The sequence below is a fragment of the Salmo trutta genome, unplaced genomic scaffold (assembly GCF_901001165.1).
Source record: "Salmo trutta unplaced genomic scaffold, fSalTru1.1, whole genome shotgun sequence".
NCBI classification, from domain to species: Eukaryota; Metazoa; Chordata; class Actinopteri; order Salmoniformes; family Salmonidae; genus Salmo; species Salmo trutta.
Window position 1 is genome coordinate 8,195 of NW_021822152.1, and position 26,149 is coordinate 34,343.

At 44.3% G+C, this 26,149-nt stretch overlaps 1 protein-coding gene across 1 annotated transcript; it reads left to right on the forward strand.

Annotated features, from left to right (window-relative positions):
- Positions 1 to 1,238: 1,238 nt before the first annotated feature.
- Positions 1,239 to 18,143, forward strand: LOC115180746 (voltage-dependent calcium channel gamma-7 subunit-like; the record flags this gene model as incomplete). The annotated part of the gene is made up of 4 exons (XM_029742927.1): positions 1,239 to 1,567; positions 15,843 to 16,038; positions 17,029 to 17,115; positions 18,003 to 18,143. Coding segments are annotated over exons 2-4 (424 nt in total), but the record flags the coding sequence as incomplete, so codon positions are not given.
- Positions 18,144 to 26,149: the final 8,006 nt, after the last annotated feature.

The following is a 26,149-nucleotide window of genomic DNA, read 5'->3' on the forward strand; positions in this document are numbered from 1 at the left end:
TGTCTCTCGTTACTATCTACTGTATCTAGTTAGTATCTACTGTATCTAGTTAGTATCTACTGTATCTACTGTATCTAGTTAGTTTCTACTGTATCTAGTTAGTATGTACTGTATCTGGTTAGTATCTACTGTATCTATTTAGTATCTACTGTATCTAGTTAGTATCTACTGTCTCTCGTTAGTATCTACTGTATCTAGTTACTATCTACTGTATCTCTTTAGTATTTACTGTATCTAGTTAGTATCTACTGTATATAGTTAGTATCTACTGTGTCTAGTTACTATCTACTGTATCTCGTTAGTATCTACTGTATCTACTGTATCTAGTTACTATTTACTGAATCTCGTTAGTATCTACTGTATCTACTGTATCTAGTTAGTATCTACTGTATCTAGTTAGTATCTACTTTATCTACTGTCGGCACCTCTAGATTGTAGTTATACATTCATGGTCACTGTCCACTAACAGTAGTGTGTGATAATGATACTCTCTTTAATTTGAACACTCATGGCTTAATACAAATACACCACGATGACAGGTCACATACAGGCTGCATAAATCTCCCTGAATATGCTTAAATGTTATCTGACTGTACAGTATTGTTTAGGTAAAACTTCTGTAATAGTCTGCATAATTCTTTATTTAACTAGGCAAATCAGTTAAAGTAAATTCTTATTTACAATGACGGCCGACGCCGGCAAACCCGGACGACGCTGGGCCAAATGTGCACCGCACTATGGGACTCCCAATCACGACCGGATGTGATACAGCCTGAATTTGAACCGGGGACTGTAGTGATGCCTCATGCACTGAGAAGCGGTGCTTTAGACCGCTGCCCCACTTGGGAGCCCGTTACCTCCAAACTAATTTCTCTATTTAATAGGCACCTTGTGTGTGGAATGTGTGTCTCTAGGGCGTCAGACGGTTGTTAGGGGACCTTTTTACTGAAGAATGTGTCTGTTTTTTATCATTGTGTTTTGCTTTTCATGTATCATTTTGTATAATTAGGTGTATTTTATTGTGTATATGAATGTGTAGGTTAATGTGTTTATTGTATTTTGACGTGTTTTATTGTAATATACAGGGCTCATCTGGAAAAGAGACGTTGGTCTCAGCATTGACTCCCTGTCAAAATAAAGGTTCAATAAAAATGTATTGTTTTTAACTTACAGTTCGCTCCCCTGCATTTCCCTTCCTCTACATCCCCCCGCCCCTCTCTCTCTCTCTTTCTCTCTCTCTTTCTCTCTCTCTTTCCTCGTGTGCCTTTCACACTCCGTCTCCCTCGTCTTCCATCCCCCACTGTCCCTGTTGTACAGTATACTGTAGTTCCAGACCCACCGCAGCAGTGCTCATAGATAGTGTGAGTGAAAAGAGCGGGAGTTGGAGATTGTGAGGATGGGTAAAGGAGCGTAAGGGGGTAACACACACAATCGAGAGAGGGAGTGAAAGAGGGGGCAGAGAGATAGAGAGAGAGAACTGCGATATCCACCAACCCTCCCAGGCGAGAGGTTCTTGATTACTGTCAAGCGCGCACACCATTCGGATATTGCTCCAGTGACAGCCAGGGTAAGTGTTTTTGCTCATAACCCAAAATATACAAACACATTTTAACTGAACCATTTTACCCTACTACATGAGGTTAATAAGATTAAGGATATTATGAATAAACTATTTCAGTGAACACATTCTGGTGTCGTGTAGCCAACATCTGCCAAAATGGTTTGTCTGTCGTGGATGGCTTTAATCTGTTACTGGAACGTCTATGTTATGTTGTCTAACTCACATGAACACATTTTAATGTTTGTCAGAGTCGCATTGGAGGATACAGTCTTCTTTGTCGCGCCTGGTCTGCCTATGTTTATCAATTCCAAACTCTCCGCGTGACAGTGTGGCAATGGAGGGGGTTGCAAACAACATTCTGAGGCATATTGTGTGTGTCGTGTGATATAAACTGGGACTACCGTATCTATAATAAACAATAGAAACACACACACAGCTGTGGTAATAGATAGATGGAGAGAGACTGGTGAACTGAAGACCTCGCTGGTGGTATTTTTTGGTCATTTCATGTACATTGGTCTGTAACCTACTGTATTATTCCATCTCTCTCTCTCTCTCTCTCTCTCTCTCTCTCTCTCTCTCTTTCTATCTCTATTGCTCTCTCTCTCTATCGCTCTCTCTCTATCGCTCTCTCTCTATCGCTCTCTCTCTATCGCTCTCTCTCTATCGCTCTCTATCGCTCTCTCTCTCTCTCTCTCTCTCTCTCTCTCTCTCTCTCTCTCTCTCTCTCTCTCCCTCTCTGTCTAAATGTGCTGTCATTTACAGTGTGGCCACCGCTTTCTTAATTTCATTATCTAAATGTCCTTGCTGAATGAGTCACTGTGTGTGTGTGTGTGTGTGTGTGTGTGTGTGTGTGTGTGTGTGTGTGTGTGTGTGTGTGTGTGTGTGTGTGTGTGTGTGTGTGTGTGTGTGTGTGAGAGAGAGAGAGAGAGTCTCTGTGTGAGTAATTTTGACATGGAATAGTTTTTGTTGCTACTTAGTTATATCGTAGTTAATGCAAGTAATTAGTTTAGCACGTGCAGTGTGAGCACACCCAGCCCAGGGCATGCGTGTTCACGTGGGGTACTTCTTGCCTTTTTGGGCCAAGGTCTTTCCCTATATTAACCTACATCTGTTTCAGCCTCAGTCTCTCACTTTGTCTTCTTTGACTTATAAACTCTGGAGGGTCTAATCCTGCACTCCAGTCCTATTTTCACTGCAATCTCTCTCCCTCTCATTCACTTCTATCTCTTCTCATTCTCTCTTTCTCTCTTTCTCTTATTCTCTCTCCCTCTCTCACCCTCTTTTTCACTCCTCTCTTCTTCTCACTCTCTTTCTCTCTCTCTCTCTCTCCGTCTATCTTATTCTCCCTCACTCTCGTTATCACTCTCCTTTGTTCTCTGACCCTCTCTCCTAGTTTCTGTAGACCAGGATTGCCCATCCCTCTTCCTGGAGATCTACTGTCCTGTAGGTGTTTCAGCTAGTTAAGGTCTTGTTGAGCAGCTAATAAGTATAATCAGGTGTGTTAAATTAGGGTTGGACTGAAAACCCACAGGACTGTAGATCTCCAGGAAGAGGGTTGGGCAGCCCTGCTGTAGACACTTTGTTTGGGTGTTGTGGGCACTCATTTTCATCCATTCATCCATCACTCCCTATCATCCATCACTTTAGCTCTCTCTCTCTCTCTGTCTCTCATTCCAGAGCGTATACCAGGTGAAGTGAACCTGCAGGTCTTTACAGATCTATCTCACCTAGTAGACTAAACTACAGGGTCATTACTGTCTGGTCCTGCTAGAAAATAAACAACTAGAAAAGACTAGTTTAAAAGTGCTTTTTTAAAACAAGGGTTTTCCACCTCCGAGCCTCAACCTGAGGTGCTGTGAACAGTGACCACATCGTGACAACACCATGGAATATACTTGTGGGAGCAGTAGTGGCAGAGACTGGCCTCACGTTAGTTCAGCACCATGGAGACACCACTCACAGCTTCACACACTAACCCTTTCCAGAGGGTGTGCAGATTTTTGCTCCAGTCCTTCAGTAACACACCTGATTCAGATAATTGCCTAGAATGAAGATCAGGATTAGGTGATTATTTGAAACAGCTGTGTTAGTGATAGGATGGAGCGAAAAGCCTGCACACCCTGAAGCTCTAGAGAACCCCTTGAAGCAGTGGGAGTACTGTCCGTGGTGCTGAACTGGACAATGAGGGTGTTGTCCATGGCGCTGAACTGGACAATGAGAGTGCTGTCCATGGTGCTGAACTGAACAATGAGGGTGCTGTCCAATGTGCTGAACTGGACAATGAGGGTGCTGTCCAATGTGCTGAACTGGACAATGAAAGTGCTGTCCATGGTGCTGAACTGGACAATGAGAGTGCTGTCCATGGTGCTGAACTGGACAATGAGGGTGCTGTCCAATGTGCTGAACTGGACAATGAAAGTGCTGTCCATGGTGCTGAACTGGACAATGAGAGTGCTGTCCATGGCGCTGAACTGGACAATGAGAGTGCTGTCCATGGTGCTGAACTGGACAATGAGGGTGCTGTCCAATGTGCTGAACTGGACAATGAGGGTGCTGTCCAATGTGCTGAACTGGACAATGAAAGTGCTGTCCATGGTGCTGAACTGGACAATGAGAGTGCTGTCCATGGCACTGAACTGGACAATGAGAGTGCTGTCCATGGTGCTGAACTGGACAATGAGAGTGCTGTCCATGGTGCTGAACTGGACAATGAGGGTGCTGTCCATGGCACTGAACTGGACAATGAGAGTGCTGTCCATGGTGCTGAACTGGACAATGAGAGTGCTGTCCATGGCACTGAACTGGACAATGAGAGTGCTGTCCATGGTGCTGAACTGGACAATGAGAGTGCTGTCCATGGTGCTGAACTGGACAATGAGGGTGCTGTCCAATGTGCTGAACTGGACAATGAGGGTGCTGTCCAATGTGCTGAACTGGACAATGAAAGTGCTGTCCATGGTGCTGAACTGGACAATGAGAGTGCTGTCCATGGCGCTGAACTGGACAATGAGAGTGCTGTCCATGGTGCTGAACTGGACAGTGAGAGTGCTGTCCATGGTGCTGAACTGGCCAGTGAGGGTGCTGTCCAATGTGCTGAACTGGACAATGAGAGTGCTGTCCAATGTGCTGAACTGGACAATGAAAGTGCTGTCCATGGTGCTGAACTGGACAATGAGAGTGCTGTCCATGGTGCTGAACTGGACAATGAGAGTGCTGTCCATGGTGCTGAACTGGACAGTGAGGGTGCTGTCCAATGTGCTGAACTGGACAATGAGAGTGCTGTCCAATGTGCTGAACTGGACAATGAAAGTGCTGTCCATGGTGCTGAACTGGACCGTGAGAATGCTGTCCATGGTGCTCTACTGGAAATGAGGGTGCTGTCCAAGAATCCTGAACTAGACAATGAGGGTGCTGTCCAAGTATCCTGAACTGGACATTGAGGGTGCTGTCCAAGTATCCTGAACTGGACATTGAGGGTGCTGTCCAAGTATCCTGAACTGGACATTGAGGGTGCTGTCCAAGTATCCTGAACTGGACATTGAGGGTGCTGTCCAAGTATCCTGAACTTGACAGTGAGAGTGCTGTCCAAGTATCCTGAACTTGACATTGAGGTTGCTGTCCAAGTATCCTGAACTTGACAGTGAGAGTGCTGTCCATGGTGCTGAACTGGACATTGGGAGTGCTGTCCAATGTTCTGAACTGGAACTTAATTGCAGCGTAAAGCATTTCACTTCACCAATGTTATGGCTTAAATGCTTTCATCAGAGTGTTCTCTTTTCAAAGAATACATGAAGGTTACCTTAGGGACCATGCAGATAGATACACAATATTAAATGAAATGACATTTTAAAAACGTGATTAATCCCAGAGTTGCGATTACTTCTAATACAATACTTCTAATCTAGTGAAGGACCATATGTGAGCACTGTCACGCACCTTCCAGTTGGCAGGACAGCATAGTGACATCACCATGGCTGTGACCTGAAGTCAACTGGCACTTCTGGAGTGTCACGCTAACATCTGGCGCTGACTGGCAGAGAGGACATGGGACTGCTAAGTTTAGATGAGTCCTATCGCCTCTATTTTTGGATATGATAATTTCCATAAAGTTATCCCGTCTGTGAATCGGAGGCGTCTGGTTCACAGTAAGTAATAGTTTCCACCATATACAGTTGAAGTGGGAAGTTTACATACACTTAGGTTGAAGTCACTAAAACTCGTTTTTCAACCACTCTACAAATTTCTTGTTAACAAACTATAGTTTTGGCAAGTCGGTTAGGACATCTACTTTGTGCATGACACAAGTAATTTTTCCAACAATTTTTTACAGACAGATTATTTCACTTATAATTCACTGTATCACAATTCCAGTGGGTCAGAAGTTTACATACACGAAATTGACTGCATTTAAACAGCTTGGAAAATTCCAGAAAATTATGTCATGGCTTCAGAAGCTTCTGATAGGCTAATTGACATAATTTGAGTCAATTGGAGGTGTACCTCTGGATGTATTTCAAGGCCTACCTTCAAACTCAGTGCCTCTTTGCTTGACATCATGGGAAAATCAAAAGAAGTCAGCCAAGACCTCAGAAAAACAATTGTAGACCTCCACAAGTCTGGTTCATCCTTGGGAGAAATTTCCAAACGCCTGAAGGTACCATGTTCATCTGTACAAACAATAATATGCAAGTATAAACACCCTGGGACCACGCAGTCGTCATACCGCTCAGGAAGGAGACGCGTTCTGTCTCCTAGAGATGAACATACTGTGGTGCGAAAAGTGCAAATCAATCCCAGAACAACAGCAAAAGGCCTTGTGAAGGTGCTGGAGGAAACAGGTGCAAAAGTATCTATATCCACAGTACATCCACAGTATATCGACATGCAATGAGAGTGCTGGAAGAAGCCACTGCTCCAAAACCGCCATAGAAAAGCCAGACTAATGTGGTGGCTAATTTCTGCATTACCAAATGAGGAGAGTTACAAACACACCAATCCGAGTTAACTCCATCTTTAATAATTAAGATACTTTTGCAAAAGCACTTGACCTTCAATAATGCACTCTCTCGAATGAACCAGGAAGGTTTCAACACAATGGCTACTGAGATATTTTATAGCAAATATCCACCCCCTTTTGACATGACAAACCACAGATAGTTAGGAACGGTTCACAAAGAAAGACTGTTTACTTTAGAGAAGAGTATTTACAGCCAGATAGCATTCGCTATAAATGATCGTTCAGTTTGATCCCTAATGACGAGGTTCTAATCTCGTCCCTGGTACTTCATAGAACCAAAACACCATTTCATCCAATGGCATATATCAATTGTCAACTCTAGATACTCCCATCTCAAGCAAACCCCCTCTTGACCCCACTCCTGGACAAGCTCACTGGGGGGAGTGAACCTCTATGCCATATACTATCACAGGATAAGTGCGAGATCTCTAAGAGAGGACATACAATGGTCCCAATACACTACCATAAACCTCCCCACAATAAAGAAAAGGAGGGAGTGACTTGCTCACAGACATTGTGGAGACAAGTCATTGGTTCCCCATTAATCACGCCATCCCTTCACATGGTTTAAGAATAGGTAAAGACACATTCCCATATAAAAGACAAGTCTGACCTCTCCCCTCTCTGGGCCCCAAGTCACTGAGCCCCAGCTAAGGAAAACGTGCAACTGAAACACACCAGAGTCCAAAGGACACTTTCTAATGACAAGTATCTCACATAAGCATATTATACAAATAAAACATCTTAATTATCTATGTTACCCAACTAATTCTGATTCATCCACCACACTACGTTTTGCAACTGCACACGGGGACTAACATCATACTTTTTGGAGAAATGTCCTCTGGTCTGATGAATCAAAAATAGAACTGTTTGGCCATAATGACCATCGTTATGTTTGGAGGAAAAAGGGGGAGGCTTGCAAGTCGAAGAACACCATCCCAACCGTAAAGCACGCGGGTGGCAGCATCATGTTGTGGTGGTGCTTTGCTGCAGGAGGGACTGGTGCACTTCACAAAATAGATAGCATCATGAGGTAGGAAAATGATATGGATATATTGAAGCAACATCTCAAGACATCAGTCAGGAAGTTAAAGCTTGGTCGCAAATGGGTCTTCCAAATGGACAATGACCCCAAGCATACTTCCAAAGTTGTGGCAAAATGGCTTAAGGACAAAAAAGCCAAGGTATTAGAGTGGCCATCACAAAGCCTTGACCTCAATTCTATGGAAAATGTGTGGGCAGAACTGAAAAGGCGTGTGCGAGCAAGGAGGCTTACCAACCTGACTCAGTTACACCAGCTCTGTCAGGAGGAATGGGCCAAAATTCACCCAACTTATTGTGGGAAGCTTGTGGAAGGCTACCGAAACGTTTGACCCAAGTTAAACAATTTAAAGGCAATGCTACGAAATACGAATTGAGTGTATGTAAACTTCTGACCCACTGGGAATGTGATGAAAGAAATTAAAGCTGAAGTAAACAATTCTCTCTACTATTATTCTGACATTTCACATTCTTAAAATAAAGTGGTGATCCTAACTGACCTAAGACAGGGAATTTTTACTAGGATTAAATGTCAGGAATTGTGAAAAACTGACTTTAAACGTATTTGGCCAAGGTGTATATAAACTTCCGACTTCAACTGCAGCTTCTACCTATCCAGGCCTATCACATCAGTGAGGGGGAGTGAGGGAAAATAGTTTCTGCTAAATGACTGAAATGTAAATGTCAGTGAGTGAGGGCAGCAGGGAGGGGACAGCTTTTAGAAATACTGCAGGGTTGGGCTGACTCTTCACTGACCACTCCTTATGTATTTCTTCCATTCATTCTTCATATCTGACTTGATTGTCTTGATTACTCCCTTACTTTTTTTGGACCTCTCCTCCTCCTCTCCTGTATGTCTCTTTTCTAGTCACTCCTCTCCTCTCTGTCTCTCTTCTAGTCACTCCTCCTCTCCTCTATGTCTCTCTTCTAGTCACTCCTCCTCTCCTCTCTGTCTCTCTTCTAGTCACTCCTCCTCTCCACTCTGTCTCTCTTCTAGTCACTCCTCCTCTCCTCTCTGTCTCTCTTCTAGTCACTCCTCCTATCCTCTCTGTCTCTCTTCTAGTCACTCCTCCTCTCCACTCTGTCTCTCTTCTAGTCACTCCTCCTCTCCTCTCTGTCTCTCTTCTAGTCACTCCTCCTCTCCACTCTGTCTCTCTTCTAGTCACTCCTCCTCTCCTCTCTGTCTCTCTTCTAGTCACTCCTCCTCTCCTGTATGTCTCTTTTCTAGTCACTCCTCTCCTCTCTGTCTCTCTTCTAGTCACTCCTCCTCTCCTCTCTGTCTCTCTTCTAGTCTCTCCTCTTTGTCTCTTTTCTAGTCACTCCTCCTCTCCTGTCTGTCTCTCTTCTAGTCACTCCTCCTCTCCTCTCTGTCTCTCTTCTAGTCACCCCTCCTCTCCTCTTTGTCTCGTTTCTAGTCACTCCTCCTCTCCTCTCTGTCTCTCTTCTAGTCTCTCCTCTTTGTCTCTTTTCTAGTCACTCCTCCTCTCCTGTCTGTCTCTCTTCTAGTCACTCCTCCTCTCCTCTCTGTCTCTCTTCTAGTCACTCCTCCTCTCCTCTCTGTCTCTCTTCTAGTCACTCCTCCTCTCTGTCTCTCTTCTAGTCACTCCTCCTCTCCTCTTTGTCTCTCTTCTAGTCACTCCTCCTCTCTGTGTCTCTCTTCTAGTCACTCCTCCTCCTCTCTGTCTCTCTTCTAGTTACTCCTCCTATCCTCTCTCATCATATCTCTCCTCCTCTTCTCCTTTCGGTCTCTCTTCTAGTCACTCCTCCTCCTCTCTGTCTCTCTTCTAGTCACTCCTCCTCTCCTCTTTGTCTCTCTTCTAGTCACTCCTCCTCTCCTCTCTGTCTCTCTTCTAGTCACTCCTCTTATCCTCTCTGTCTCTCTTCTAGTCACTCCTCCTATCCTCTCTCATCATATCTCTCCTCCTCTCCTCCTCTCTGTCTCTCTTCTAGTCACTCCTCCTCTCCTCTCTGTCTCTCTTCTAGTCACCCCTTCTCTCTGTCTCTCTTCTAGTCACTCCTCCTCTCCTCTCTGTCTCTCTTCTAGTCACTCCTCCTCTCCTCTCTGTCTCTCTTCTAGTCACTCCTCCTCTCCTCTCTGTCTCTCTTCTGGTCACTCCTCCTCTCCTCTCTGTCTCTCTTCTAGTCACTCCTCCTATCCTCTCTCATCATATCTCTCCTCCTCTCCTCCTCTCTGTCTCTCTTCTAGGCACCCCTTCTCTCTGTCTCTCTTCTAGTCATTCCTCCTCTCCTCTCTGTCTCTCTTCTAGTCACTCCTCTTATCCTCTCTGTCTCTCTTCTAGTCACTCCTCTCCTCTCTGTCTCTCTTCTAGTCACTCCTCCTATCCTCTCTCATCATATCTCTCCTCCTCTCCTCCTCTCTGTCTCTCTTCTAGTCACCCCTTCTCTCTGTCTCTCTTCTAGTCACTCCTCTTATCTTCTCTGTCTCTCTTCTAGTCACTCCTCTCCTCTCTGTCTCTCTTCTAGTCACTCCTCCTCTCCTCTCTGTCTCTCTTCTAGTCACTCCTCCTCTCCTCTCTGTCTCTCTTCTGGTCACTCCTCCTCTCCTCTCTGTCTCTCTTCTAGTCACTCCTCTCCTCTCTGTCTCTCTTCTAGTCACTCCTCCTCTCTGTCTCTCTTCTAGTCACTCCTCCTCTCCTCTCTGTCTCTCTTCTGGTCACTCCTCCTCTCCTCTCTGTCTCTCTTCTAGTTACTCCTCCTATCCTCTCTCATCATATCTCTCCTCCTCTTCTCCTTTCGGTCTCTCTTCTAGTCACTCCTCCTCCTCTCTGTCTCTCTTCTAGTCACTCCTCTCCTCTCTGTCTCTCTTCTAGTCACTCCTCCTCTCCTCTCTGTCTCTCTTCTAGTTACTCCTCCTATCCTCTCTCATCATATCTCTCCTCCTCTTCTCCTTTCGGTCTCTCTTCTAGTCACTCCTCCTCCTCTCTGTCTCTCTTCTAGTCACTCCTCCTCTCTGTGTCTCTCTTCTAGTCACTCCTCCTCCTCTCTGTCTCTCTTCTAGTCACTCCTCCTATCCTCTCTCATCATATCTCTCCTCCTCTCCTCTCTGTCTCTCTTCTAGTCACTCCTCCTCTCCTCTCTGTCTCTCTTCTAGTCACTCCTCCTCCTCTCTGTCTCTCTTCTAGTTACTCCTCCTATCCTCTCTCATCATATCTCTCCTCCTCTCCTCCTCTCTGTCTCTCTTCTAGTCACTCCTCCTCTCCTCTCTGTCTCTCTTCTAGTCACCCCTTCTCTCTGTCTCTCTTCTAGTCACTCCTCCTCTCCTCTCTGTCTCTCTTCTAGTCACTCCTCCTCTCCTCTCTGTCTCTCTTCTAGTCACTCCTCCTCTCCTCTCTGTCTCTCTTCTAGTCACTCCTCCTCTCCTCTCTGTCTCTTTTCTAGTCACTTCTCCTCTCTGTCTCTCTTCTAGTCACTCCTCCTATCCTCTCTCATCATATCTCTCCTCCTCTCCTCCTCTCTGTCTCTCTTCTAGTCACCCCTTCTCTCTGTCTCTCTTCTAGTCACTCCTCTTATCCTCTCTGTCTCTCTTCTAGTCACTCCTCCTATCCTCTCTCATCATATCTCTCCTTTTCCTCTCCTCTCTGTCTCTCTTCTAGCTATTCCCCCTCCTCTTCTTTCCATATCTCTGTCTTTAGTCAGTTCTATGCTCCTCTGTATCTGTGAATGAATGTCTCTGACTGGTCCTCCTTATCTAGCCCCAGATTCTGTACTGTCATGTCTCTTCTCCTTGGACCCCACACACACATACACACACAATGTCACCCCCCCAGACCCATGCATCTCGATTCAGCTCTGGGGGCTCCGCTGAGTCATCACACAGACTGGAGAGAAAACACAGGGAGAGAAACATGACCGGGTGAAAATGGTGGAGGAGAGAAGGAGAGAGGGAAGGACACTGAGGAATTAAACGGGAAGGAGGAGGAAGGGGAAAACATTGGGAAGAGGGTGAAAATTAAGATGAGAGGGAGAAAGAAGTAAGGGGAAGACGTGAAGAGAAGGAAAGAAACAGAAAGAAGGAGAAAGAAGGAAGAAACACAATGACATGTTGGAAATAGAGAGAGAAGGAGAGAATGAGAAGGATATCCAATTAGGAGGGAGACAGTCTCTGAGCTAACACCATTTCATCATTATGCTAAAGTAATTATCACCTAATAATCCACAACAGCAAATTAGTCATGTAAATGACATATGCATGCAGAGTTTTGCTAACCGTTTCCATAGTTATCCTCCATTCACTGTCTGTCTTTCTGTCTGTCTGTCTTCCTTCCTGTCTTTGTTTTCTTATCTGTTTCCCTCCGTTGAATCTGTCTCTCTCTCCACCCTATTCTTAATTCCCTTCTCCCAGCTCTTTAAGTCCCTCTCCGCCTGCCTGCCCCCATCCCTTCCAATCCTCCCATCCCTCACTCACAAAGCCAGGCTCCATTCACTCTTCCTTCTCCATTCATCCCTCCTTCCCTCTCCATTCATCCCTCCTTCCCTCTCCATTCATCCCTCCTTCCCTCTCCATTCATCCCTCCTTCCTTCTCCATTCATCCCTCCTTCCCTCTCCATTCAACCCTCCTTCCCTCTCCATTCATCCCTCCTTCCCTCTCCATTCATCCCTCCTTCCCTCTCCATTCATCCCTCCTTTCCTCTCCATTCATCCCTCCTTCCCTCTCTATTCAACCCTCCTTCCCTCTCCATTCATCCCTCCTTCCCTCTCCATTCGCTCCATTCACTGCACAATAACCACATCCATAGGAGATGCCTTCTCTCCCAGCATGCTTTGCCAGTGGGATGGGGGCTCAGTGCAGTTGATGTCACTCTGGGTAGAAGCTGCCCATAGCCACAGGTCTAGAATCAGCTTCCCCTCTCCACATCCTATCCTTAACCATTAGTGTGATAAATGAGAAACTGAGCATAGACTGGAAGCTCATCTCCGACGAAGACAGTTACTCTGAAACAGCATTGAGGACCACTGACCAAATTACTCTTCAGGGTGATTTGAGGACACAATGGACAAGAGCAGTGTACAATGTACAAGAGGTGATTGTGTCGCAAATGGGTGATGAATGAACACACAGGGTGAATTAACACACACACACCCAGCGTGCTGACTGGGGAGGGAGGATATGCAGTGCAGTGTTGGCCAGTCAACCAGCACTAAGGCCTGGAAAGTTAATGTCGGAATCACAATGGAACCTGTGTGTGCTTGTTAATGATCATTAACTTGGCCCTCATCATCTCTCTGCCCTTTGACCTTTTCTTCGATTGGCTCCCAAATGAATGTGTAATAACTCATTTTTAGCTACAACATGACATGTTTGTGTGCCCTACAAAAAAGCACATGTCAAATTTGCAGTTTCACATGTGAAATAGCTGTTTTCACATGTATTAAATTTAGAGTTCACATGTTAACGCCATCTTTTCACATGTGCCTCACAAAACTTTTACATGTGAAAATCTCACTTTCTCATGTGGAATCACATGTAAAAATCTTAAAATCTAACTTTCACATACAATTGTTTTTGAACTTGCAATTCCACATGTGAAAATGAAAATCTAATTTGCAGTTTCACATGTAAGAAAACTCCACATTTACTCCAATGTTTGTAAACAAAGTAAATGTAAACAAACACTGTATAGATTAAAAACTATATAGGTTAAAACTATCATTTTGATATCATGGATGGTCAGTCCAGAGCATAGGCTATGGATTTGAGAGTGGTTGCGTTTCTCCAGCCACATACATCAGCTTTTTACCTAAACTGTGCCGGGGAGCACACTTTGTTAATGTTTAAATTAAGGATTAACGCTTTAAACAACATACGGTGCAATTTTCTAGTGAGTAACTTACTTTTTTGTGCCATTAATATCAATTAAAAAAACTGATGTCGAGAACAAAATTCTTAGTATTGCAAACAAAAATAATGATATTGAAAGCAAAACATAAACACAAATGTATTAATAGTAAAATATATATTGCAAGGAAATAATTGTTCAACGCAAGAGCAAATAATTTGTAAATGGATGCAAAACAAATATTTTTTGTGAAACATTTTGTATGATACTGTAATTAAATAAAACGCCTCTCTCTTTTTTGCACGTTTTTTATAGTTGATTATTTTACCCTGGCATTTGCTTTCACTGCCTTTTTTCAAGTTTTGGCACATTCCAGCATCATGGTACCCTGCAACCCACTGCTGGTTTGCCTCTGAAGCTAAGTAGGCTCGTTTCTGGTTGTCCCCAAATGGGAGACCAGACGGGTATTTAGCGACATCTGTCAAACCAGAATGTGTGCAAACTCTGAATTTCCGCCTCCAAAAAGAGAGCCTTATCATCAGAGTCGTGTTCTTCACCATGGCCTGTCTCCTTGGAAAATCCACTTGACATCGGAGCCTGCATTGTTCGCCGTACTTTACAAAGGGAACGATTTATTGGACCTCGAATACATCCTTTAGATCATTCAGAAAAATGTATTTTTGAACGTTATCGTTTTCCCGCACAATCACTCATATATCTGGTAAATTTACTCAACCCATATATAGCAAATGTAACCCAACGCGGTTTCGCTTTAACTGCTATACAAACTACTGGACATTTCCTGTACAATGTGGTCGATGCTGAACTATTTGGCAAGGCAACGGTGTGTAGAGCCGGAAGAAGTCTGCCTCTCATTGAATATATTTTTTTTGTCTGTGTTGCATTGCCTGGTCATCAAGTTGTCCATATAATCAAGGAGAACTTTTACAGAATCGCAGGTACAGTAGGCTGCGATCAGTTGACTGCCAGCAATGCTTTGCTAATCTCAAATTAATAAACCTAGGCAACATGATAAAAATAATACATCGCCTAATTCATCCCGTAGATTTTCGGAACATCATTGGTGCTATAGATGGACACATATCTCCCATTCAAACACCCTCTGGACCAAATGAAGGAGACTACGTGAATAGAAACAACTTTAACAGCATAAACAAACAGGTAGCGACTGAACACTGTAGCCTAAAATTTCACCAAAACAAATCATTTTCACAGTCATTAAATTCAATGATCTTCTTTCCTTCTTTTGTCGGATGATCTGACTCCCATGGGGTTACAACTAAACATTGAACAACATTGCTGCCCGTTTTGTCATGAGAAGCACTCTATGAATTCAATACAGTAGTATTCATCCTACATAGGCTATGGAATGGGCCTACCATTGCAATTGTGACATAGGTTACTACAATTTACATATTAGGCCATAGCCTTAACACGTAATATCACCAGCGTTACAATAAAAGTGCTCTATGAAGTGAAAGCATTGTTACTACTCAGCCATATGTGTAAACTAGGCCTAAGATATTGGAACCGTGCCAATAAACTTGCGCATTTAACACTGTCTGCAATTTTCTGTCAGACTCCCTCTCTGGCTTTGGCGGCGGCAGATGTATTACTTTTTGGGAGAAATAACTGAACATATTCGTTATTTTTTATAATTTTTTTGTTCTAGACTTTTGAAATATTGGGCTCTGTCTTTTGACTCCATATCTGTCATTTTTTCTGTCATCGAAATGAGGACCTTTTTGAATGTTGCGTGCACGCGCCAGTTGGCCAACCAATCTGCTTCACTTAGCCGAATACCTTACGAAAAGCAGCGGTTCTGGAACCAAGAAATCCTGGACTTCCTTATCTGATATGTTCAGGAAATGCTGAATTTGTTAAACCATCTTTCTGGAATAGCCCTCTGATGTAGCTGGAAGTGGTAAAAAAAATTACGTGTTTTAAAAAAAAATCACGTGGGGATATTTATTTTTATGCGGGAAAAGCACCTGAAAAATGTACATGTGAAACTTCACAAGTGTCCGAAAACCACATGTATCTGACTCATGATTTTTTTTTGTAAGTGTGTGTGTGTGTTGGTGTAGTATTCAAGCTACTGTAGCCCCTGACATGTTGTGTAGTGGTTAATATTACAAAGAGTGGTAGAGAAACAAACGCTTTCTCTCAGCATGACTTCTGAACGAGGTATCTGTCTCCCTCCCTCTCTCTTTCTCTCTCTCTGTAAATGAGTTTAATCTAAAAGTCTGATTTAAAATGAAGAGTTCTCTGTCTCCTTCTTTGCTTGCTCTGTCGTTCCTCTCTGAAGACTTCATGCAATAACTCTGACTTATCCTTGCTCTCTCCTTCTCCCTCCCTCCACTCCCTCCTCTCCTCCCGCTCTCCCTCTGTCTCTAGATGAGTTCGTGCAGTAGCAGAGCGCTGACCATCCTGTCCACGGTGTTTGGGGCGTGTGGTCTACTGCTGGTGGGTGTGGCTGTGTCTACAGACTACTGGCTGCTGATGGAGGAGGGCATCGTGCTGCAGCAGAACCAGAGCATGGAGGTCAAGATGGCCCTGCACTCTGGCCTCTGGAGGGTCTGCTTCGTGGCTGGTACATATGACCTCTGACCCTCAATAGCAGCGGTGACCTGACCAATCTGCTCCGGGTAGAATTAGCCATAGTTGATCTAGGATTAGTTCACTCCTTCTAAATCTGAACCTTAATGATAAGATAATTATCTAATGAAGGTAAATGAATCAATAATCCATTATGAATTAGTAGTTATGTAGCATGGATAATAAACTGTAAGTCAATGTACTGAACATGAGTCCCATCAAGTCTAGACATGGGTGTGTGAGATACCGGGAGTAGCCTTCAAGGTTCTCCTAATCTATGGGGAAAGGGACAGGCAGTGCTGGAACAGTGGTAGGAGGTCAAGGAAGAGATACTGTTCACCTACTGTCTGTGCGTATGCGTGTGCATAGGTTATCTACTTTTGGGTGTGGATGTGTGTGCGTAAGCGGAGAGAGAGGATAAAATGAACATCTTTGTTGTCTGGACCTCAGAACGTTCTCTGAATAAACTGTACAGACCTTTTGCAGAAAGCTGAGTCCTTGCCTAATTATTAACCCAGTGTCTTACAAACCCTGGGGATTAGTCAAGGCTTATTGATTGCTAATTATTATCATTAAGATATAAAATTCCATTAACACTTAACCATTAGGGGAAAATGCTAAACGGACCTTATATCAGTGCAACTTCACAATCTCAATGTTATATACTGTATTCTTTTTTCATTAACGTATGCAGGGGTGGACTGGCCATCCGGCTTCTCGGGCAAATGCCAGATGGGCTGGTCCATTTTTTGCCTAAATTGTTTTCTTTGTGCAAAATGATAATTGACTGGCAAAACATGGGGGCCTCAAATAACAAAATGGGCCGGTGTGGGGGCCTCAAAGAAAAAAATGGTCCATTGTGTTAGAAATGGTAGGGCAGATTTTTGGTCCCAGTCCACCCCTGCATGTATGTATCTGCCTCCCTCTCTCTTTCTCATTCAAGCCTCAATTTTATACACTCCTCTTTCTTTCCCTTCTCTCTCAGGGACAGAGAATGGGAGATGTGTGGCGTCAGAGTATTTCACTGAGCCAGAGATAGAGATCACCACAGAGAATACTGCTAATATTCTGAGTGAGTATACTGTACCCTACACTTACAGCTTTACACTGCACGCTCAGCATAGAGCTCACCAACTTGTAGCCCTAAAAAACGGAAATGAGTTACCTCTGGTTCGTTCAGCCATTCCAATGGGGGAAATGAATGGCTCGTTGGCCAAAGCGTATGGGGAAATTAATTGGGGTTTTGGATAAACAGAGAAAAATATAAGTTCTTGGGTTAACACAGGCTTAGGAGATCTTATACATTTTGTTCTATGAGATAATAGCAGTCAGTTAACATGGCAAGTACTAATTATTATGAAGCCTTTATGTAATATATGTGTTTGTTATGATTACATAAATGCTTAAAAATTCATAAAAAGTGACGTTAGCTGATGAAGATTATTTCATAGAACAAAACGTATAAGGTCTCCCTAAGCCTGTGTTTACAACATACCTTATTTTTGGCGTTTATCCAAAACCCCTCCAAAACCCCAATTAATTTCCCCATAGGCTTTGGCCAATGAGCCATGGTGAAGTTGATGCCTACAAAAAGACGTCATTACTATTGCTCTCTATTATGGTTAGCGCATAACATTTGACCTCTAATACTGTGACCCTGATGGTGCAGACATCCACTCCGTTCCCCATGGTGTCTCTGCTATGACCTCTAACCTCTAACACTGTGACCCTGTAGAGATGGTGCGGACGGCCACTCCGTTCCCCATGGTGTCTCTGCTATGACCTCTAACCTCTAACACTGTGACCCTGTAGAGATGGTGCAGACAGCCACTCCGTTCCCCATGGTGTCTCTGCTATGATCTCTAACACTGTGACCCTGTAGAGATGGTGCGGACGGCCACTCCGTTCCCCATGGTGTCTCTGCTATGATCTCTAACCTCTAACACTGTGACCCTGTAGAGATGGTGCGGACGGCCACTCCATTCCCCATGGTGTCTCTGCTCTTCGTCTTCACAGCCTTTGTCATCAGTAACATCGGACACATCCGGCCCCAGCGCACCATCCTGGCCTTCGTCTCCGGGATCTTCTTCATCCTCTCAGGTAGATAGGCCACTCCATCTGACCTTGATTATTACTGCCTTCATCCATCCTCTCAGGTAAATAGGCCACTCCATCTGGCCTTGATTATTACTGCCTTCATCCATCCTCTCAGGTAAATAGGCCACTCCATCTGGCCTTGATTATTACTGCCTTCATCCATCCTCTCAGGTAGATAGGCCACTCGATCTGGCCTTGATTATTACTGCCTTCATCCATCCTCTCAGGTAAATAGGCCACTCCATCTGGTCTTGATTATTACTGCCTTCATCCATCCTCTCAGGTAAATAGGCCACTCGATCTGGCCTTGATTATTACTGCCTTCATCCATCCTCTCAGGTAGATAGGCCACTCCATCTGGCCTTGATTATTACTGCCTTCATCCATCCTCTCAGGTAAATAGGCCACTCGATCTGGCCTTGATTATTACTGCCTTCATCCATCCTCTCAGGTAGATAGGCCACTCCATCTGGCCTTGATTATTACTGCCTTCATCCATCCTCTCAGGTAGATAGGCCACTCCATCTGGCCTTGATTATTACTGCCTTCATCCATCCTCTCAGGTAAATAGGCCACTCCATCTGGCCTTGATTATTACTGCCTTCATCCATCCTCTCAGGTAAATAGGCCACTCGATCTGGCCTTGATTATTACTGCCTTCATCCATCCTCTCAGGTAAATAGGCCACTCGATCTGGCCTTGATTATTACTGCCTTCATCCATCCTCTCAGGTAAATAGGCCACTCGATCTGGCCTTGATTATTACTGCCTTCATCCATCCTCTCAGGTAAATAGGCCACTCCATCTGGCCTTGATTATTACTGCCTTCATCCATCCTCTCAGGTAAATAGGCCACTCCATCTGGTCTTGATTATTACTGCCTTCATCCATCCTCTCAGGTAAATAGGCCACTCCATCTGGCCTTGATTATTACTGCCTTCATCCATCCTATCAGGTAGATAGGCCACTCCATCTGGCCTTGATTATTACTGCCTTCATCCATCCTCTCAGGTAAATAGGCCACTCCATCTGGTCTTGATTATTACTGCCTTCATCCATCCTCTCAGGTAAATAGGCCACTCCATCTGGTCTTGATTATTACTGCCTTCATCCATCGTCTCAGGTAAATCGGCCACTCGATCTGGCCTTGATTATTACTGCCTTCATCCATCCTCTCAGGTAAATAGGCCACTCCATCTGGTCTTGATTATTATTGCCTTCATCCATCCTCTCAGGTAAATAGGCCACTCGATCTGGCCTTGATTATTACTGCCTTCATCCATCCTCTCAGGTAAATAGGCCACTCCATCTGGTCTTGATTATTACTGCCTTCATCCATCCTCTCAGGTAAATAGGCCACTCCATCTGGCCTTGATTATTACTGCCTTCATCCACCCTATCAGGTAGATAGGCCACTCCATCTGGCCTTGATTATTACTGCCTTCATCCATCCTCTCAGGTAAATAGGCCACTCGATCTGGCCTTGATTATTACTGCCTTCATCCATCCTCTCAGGTAAATAGGCCACTCCATCTGGCCTTGATTATTACTGCCTTCATCCATCCTCTCAGGTAAATAGGCCACTCGATCTGGCCTTGATTATTACTGCCTTCATCCATCCTCTCAGGTAAATAGGCCACTCGATCTGGCCTTGATTATTACCGCCTTCATCCATCCTCTCAGGTAAATAGGCCACTCCATCTGGTCTTGATTATTACTGCCTTCATCCATCCTCTCAGGTAAATAGGCCACTCCATCTGGTCTTGATTATTACTGCCTTCATCCATCCTCTCAGGTAAATAGGCCACTCCATCTGGTCTTGATTATTACTGCCTTCATCCATCCTCTCAGGTAAATAGGCCACTCGATCTGGCCTTGATTATTACTGCCTTCATCCATCCTATCAGGTAGATAGGCCACTCCATCTGGCCTTGATTATTACTGCCTTCATCCATCCTCTCAGGTAAATAGGCCACTCCATCTGGCCTTGATTATTACTGCCTTCATCCATCCTCTCAGGTAAATAGGCCACTCCATCTGGTCTTGATTATTACTGCCTTCATCCATCCTCTCAGGTAAATAGGCCACTCCATCTGGCCTTGATTATTACTGCCTTCATCCATCCTCTCAGGTAAATAGGCCACTCCATCTGGTCTTGATTATTACTGTATGTGTCCATATCCTCTGTCACTCCTGAGTCATGTTAATTTGAACAAGGCTTATCTGTGTGTGATGATTCATATCTGGCCCCTTCTGTCTCCTTCCAACTGTGATTGATTATTACTGTCTTCATCCTGTTTCAGCCCAGCCACTCCATCATTGCTCTATTTTTACTTTTGGATGTCTCCTGTACCACCTGAACAGGGTCTGACCATTATTACTGCAAATAATATCTCTGATTAAGGTCACGTTGAGCAGAACAATCACTGGTGTCATCAGGAATTTCTGTTGACAATGGTTCATTCTAAAATGTGTCTACATACAGTACCAGTCAAAAGTTTAGACACGCCTACTCATTCCATGGTTTTTCTTTATTTTTACTATTTTCTACATAGTAGAATAATAATGAAGACATCAACATTATGAAATAACACATATGGAATCATGTAGTAACCAAAACAGTGTTAAACCATTCAAAATATATTTTATATTTCAGATTCTTCAAAGTATCCACCTTTTGCCTTGATGACAGCTTTGCAGACTCTTGGTATTCTCTCAACTAGCTTCATGAGGTAATCACCTGGAATACATTTCAATTAACAGGTGTGCCTTGTTAAAAGTTAATTTGTGGTATTTCTTCTTAATGCGTTTGAGCCAATCAGTTGTGTTGTGACAAGGTGGGGTGGTATACAGAAGATAGCTCTATTTGGTAAAATACCAAGTCCATATTACGGCAAGAGCAGCTCAAATAAGCAAAGAGAAACAACAGTCCATTATTACTTTAAGACATGAAGGTCAGTCAATCTGGAAAATTTAAAAAACTTTGAAAGTTTCTTCAAGTGCTGTCGCAAAAACCATCAAGCGCTATGATGAAACTGGCTCTCATGGGGACCGCCACAGGAAAGGAAGACCCAGTGTTACCTCTGCTGCAGAGGATAAGTTCATTAGAGTTAACTGCACCTCAGATTTCAGCCCAAATAAATGCTTCACAGAAATCAAGTAACAGACACATCTCAACATCCACTGTTCAGTGGAGTCTGCGTGAATCAGGCGTTCATGGCCGAATTGCTGCAAAGAAACCACATCCAAAGGACACCAATAAGAAGAAGAGACTTGCTTGGGCCAAGAAACATGAGCAATGGACATTAGACTGGTGGAAATCATCTGTCCTTTGGTCTGATGAGTCCAAATTTGAGATTTTTGGTTCCAACCGCCGTGTCTTTGTGAGACGCAGAGTAGGTAAATGGAGGATCTCCGCATGTGTGGTTCCCACTGTGAAGCATGGAGGAGGACGTGTGATGGTGTGGGGTGCTTTGCTGGTGACACTGTCTGTGATTTATTTAGAATTCAAGACACACTTAACCAGCATGGCTACCACAGCATTCTGCAGCGATACGCCATCCCATCTGGTTTGCGCTTAGAGGGACTATCATTTGTTTTTCAACAGGACAATGACCCAACACACCTCCAGGCTGTGTAAGGGCTATTTGACCAAGAAGGAGAGTGATGGAGTGCTGCATCATAAAACCTGGCCTCCACAATCACCCAACCTCAACCCAATTGAGATGGTTTGGGATGAGTTGGACCGCAGAGTGCAGGAAAAGCAGCCAACAAGTTCTCAGCATGTGGGAACTCCTTCAAGACTGTTGGAAAAGCATTCCAGGTGAAGCTGGTTGAGAGAATGCAAAGGGTGTGCAAACCTGTCATCAAGGCAAAGGGTGGCTACTTTGAAGAATTTAAAATCTAAAACATATTTTGATTTGTTTAACACTTTTTTTGTTACTACATGATTCCATGTGTTATTTCATAGTGTTGATGTCTTCACTACAATGTAGAAATGTAGAAAATAGTACAAATTAAGAAAAATCCTAGAATGAGTAGGTGTGTCTAAACTTTTTGACTGTGTTACGAACCGGCTCAGGGTTCGCAACAAAAGGGAGACAACGTGGAGACAAGGTGTATCAAAAATATATATTTATTAAATAAAGCAACTAAGAAGGTAACAATGGCATGTGTAATCAGTAATCAGTAGTGTAAGTGAGTGTGTTGCATACTTGAATGTAATAATGCAGAGTGTTGAAAGGTGCTAAAGCAAATAACCAAAAAAACCACAAAACTACACAACCAAAATCAACAAGGTGTCTGTGTGGAGAGAGTCTCCTCAATGAATGGGGAAGAGGTCCATTTATCCTGGGAAACACCTGAGCCCAGGTGTTTCCCATTTATCTGACGACCCTTCCAACTCCGCCCACCGGCCTCCTAATAAAGAAACAAGAACAAGAGAGAGAATACGGCAGACAGAGTGGGAGGGTCGTCACACCCCCCCCCCATAAAACCGGGGACCAACAAGGGCCCCGGAACAACGTACCAGCCTCTGCGTTCCAAATTTACAAGAGGTTACATGTTCACCTTCCACTTGCCCCAGCCAACCTCCTTCTCCCCAGACCTCAGCAACCTTTGTGTACAGGAAGCAACTTTTAAGAGGAAAGAAGAAAACGAGACCAGGAGGGAACAGACAGGAACGACAGAACACGACAACACCAAACAACGGTCAGTCACATAAATGTTCAGGAACAGGGCGCACGAGAGAGCGCATCAGCAATCACGTTATCAGTTCCCCGGATATGCCTCACATCGAGATGGAAGGATTGTAAAAATAAACACCATCTCATTATCCTCTGATTGGGACACATCATGGACCTGAAAAAGGTGAGAGGGTTATGGTCGGTGTAGACCACAATAGGTACTACCCCCGACCCAACATACACTTCAAAGTGTTGTAGCGCCCAAATGAGTGCTAGCGCTTCTTTTTCAATGACCGAGTAGTTCAACTGACAACGGTCAAATTTCCTGGAAAAGAAACTAACAGGCCTCTCAACCCCAGACACATCTGCTTGCAGCAAAACTGCACCTGCCCCCACATGACTAGCATCCACCTGCAAGGTAAATGACAAATCCACACGAGGAGCAGCCAGCACCGGAGTTGAGGTAAGCAACCTCTTTGCATCTTCAAAAGCCTGTTGACAATGAGAAGACCATACGTAAACAGCCTTAGCTTTCAACAATTCTGTCAAGGGAGCGACCACAGTAGAAAAGTTCCTACAAAATCCACGGTAGTAACCAATCATTCCCAAGAAACGCATAAGTTCCTTTTTTGTAGTTGGTGGTGGAAAAGCATCAATAGCTACCACTTTAGCCCGAACCGGACGCACTTCACCCTGCCCAACCACCTTTCCAAGGTATGTAACAGTTGCCTGAGCAAACTCACATTTAGCCAAATTGATCGTGAGGTGACCTGCAGCCAGCCGCTCAAACAAGGCTTGAATACGAGACAGATGTTCCTCCCAGGTATCTGCATATATCACTACATCGTCCAGATAAACAGCGCACCCGGCCAGCCCTGCAACAACCCTGTTCATAAGTCGCTGAAAAGTGGCAGGTGCATTACGCAGGCCAAAACTCATAACCGAATACGAGTACAGACCAGAGGGTGTAATAAAGGCAGAGATTTCACGTGCCCTACTCGTTAGGGGCACCTGCCAATAGCCCTTTAACAGGTCAAATTTGCTCACAAACTTAGCTGCTCCGACTTTATCTACGCAGTCCTCCATTCGAGGAAGAGGAAATGAATCTGGCTTAGTGACAGCATTTACCTTACGGTAGTCCGTACAAAATCTGTTTGTTCCATCCGGTTTACTGACCAATATACAGGGAGAAGCCCAACTGGAGAAAGAAGGCTCTGCTATCTTACTCTCCAGCATATAGCTGACCTCAGCATCCAGACAACGCAGTTTCTCTGCAGAAACTCTATAGTACCGCTGACGAATAGGGTCAGCATCTCCAATGTCAATATCATGCTCTATCAAGTTGGTACGTGTTGGTATATCAGAAAACAATTCTGGAAATTTCCGAATCAGATCAACCATCTCTTTTCGCTCATCAACAGGTAGATGGTTAAGAAGGTTGTCCAAAATATCCAGTGTCTCTGAATTTTTCAATCTACCTTGCAATATGCAATCGTCGGGACCAGGAACACCTTCCTCATCATGCACAGACCTAGCATGAGAAGAACCAAAGGATGTAACGGTATCAGCCAAAAGAACAGGTTTACCGTCCTCTTTAGACTCCCACTGTTCAGTCTCCGTTGAACGTGCATAATAGGGTTTTAACAAATTTACATGGCACAGTTGGTGTGCTTTTCTCCGTTCTGGAGTGGCAACTAGATAATTCTGCTCAGTGTACTGGCGCACCACTGTATATGGACCTTGAAACTTGGCTTGAAAAGGAGAACCAATAATTGGCAGCAGAGCAAGAACCTGGTCACCTGGACTAAAGTGACGAGGCTCAGTTCGACGATCAAATATGCCCTTCATCCTTTCCTGTGAAGATGATAGCTTTTCTTTCGCCATTTCACCAGCGGCATACAAGCGTCGCCGGAAATCACACACATACGATAACAAGGACTGAGGAGGCTCGGGAGACTTCCAATCATCCTGGAGAACAGATAAAAGTCCACGCACCCTATGTCCAAACACAAGGTCATTTGGACTGAAACCTGTGCTCTCCTGTGAAACCTCCCTAGCGGCTAACAGTAACCAAGGCAACCCCTCCTCCCAATCCTTATCCATCTCAGTACAATAAGCTCTCAACAAAGACTTAAGTGTTTGATGGAAACGTTCCAGTGCTCCCTGACTTTGCGCATGATAGGCGCTAGACAAATTGTGTTTAATATGGAGCTGTTGTAAAACCTGACCAAAGAGAGTAGAGGTGAAATTTGATCCTTGATCACTCTGAATGACCTTAGGGATTCCAAAAAGTGAGAAAAACTGAGTCAAAGCTTTTAACACAGACTTAGTCGTGATAGACCGGAGAGGATAAGCAGCCGGAAACCTAGTGGTCTGACACATCACAGTCAACAAGTAATTACTACCTTTTTTAGAACGAGGCAGAGGACCAACACAATCAATAATCAGGTACTCAAAAGGTTGGCTGAGTACCGGAATAGGAAACAGTGGTACCGGCTTAATAGCTTGATTAGGTTTACCAGTTAATTGACAGGTGTGACAAGTTTTGATAAACTCAGAAACATCTCTCTTCAATCCAGGCCAAAAGAAATGTCTTAATATACGATTGTAGGTTTTCCTCACACCCATATGTCCAGCAACATCATTGTGAGAAGTGGTCAAAACCAACTCACGAAGCTTAACTGGTACAACAACCTGACTAATCGCCTCCCCCAGAAAACAACTACCATGAGACATCCACTTTCTCATCAGGACATCCTCTTGGAGAAAATATCCATGTGCAACATCTCCCAACTGTTCCACAGGCACAATTTGGTCACGCAACTTCTCTAATGTGGGGTCAGTCCGTTGCGCATCGATTAGATCGGAGCGGGGTACAGTTAACGGAATAACGGGGAAAACAGTGATAGACGTCTTTGTGGTATTCTCATTTACCGACGCAGTAACTAGATCGCCATGGATCTAGATCGCCATGGATCATAGAACGCGTCACTGCACACGCAGAGAACACCTCTGGGAACCTCTGCGCACTCTCATCAGGAATCCCTACAATTACCGGTGTAGTGGAAACCACTAGAGCTGGAGACACAGCAGGCCACACACGCTCACCAGCCAAGTTATTCCCAAGAATAACGTCAATACCCTCAATAGGCAATGAAGGACGCACCCCCACAACAACCTCACCTTTCACCAGTCCACAATCCAACATTAATCTATGCAATGGAACTGACAGAGTGTTCAAACCTATTCCCCTAATTAGCACGCTATTCCCTGAATCAGTCTCAGCAGAGAAGGGTAACAGAGATTCCAACACAAATGATTCAG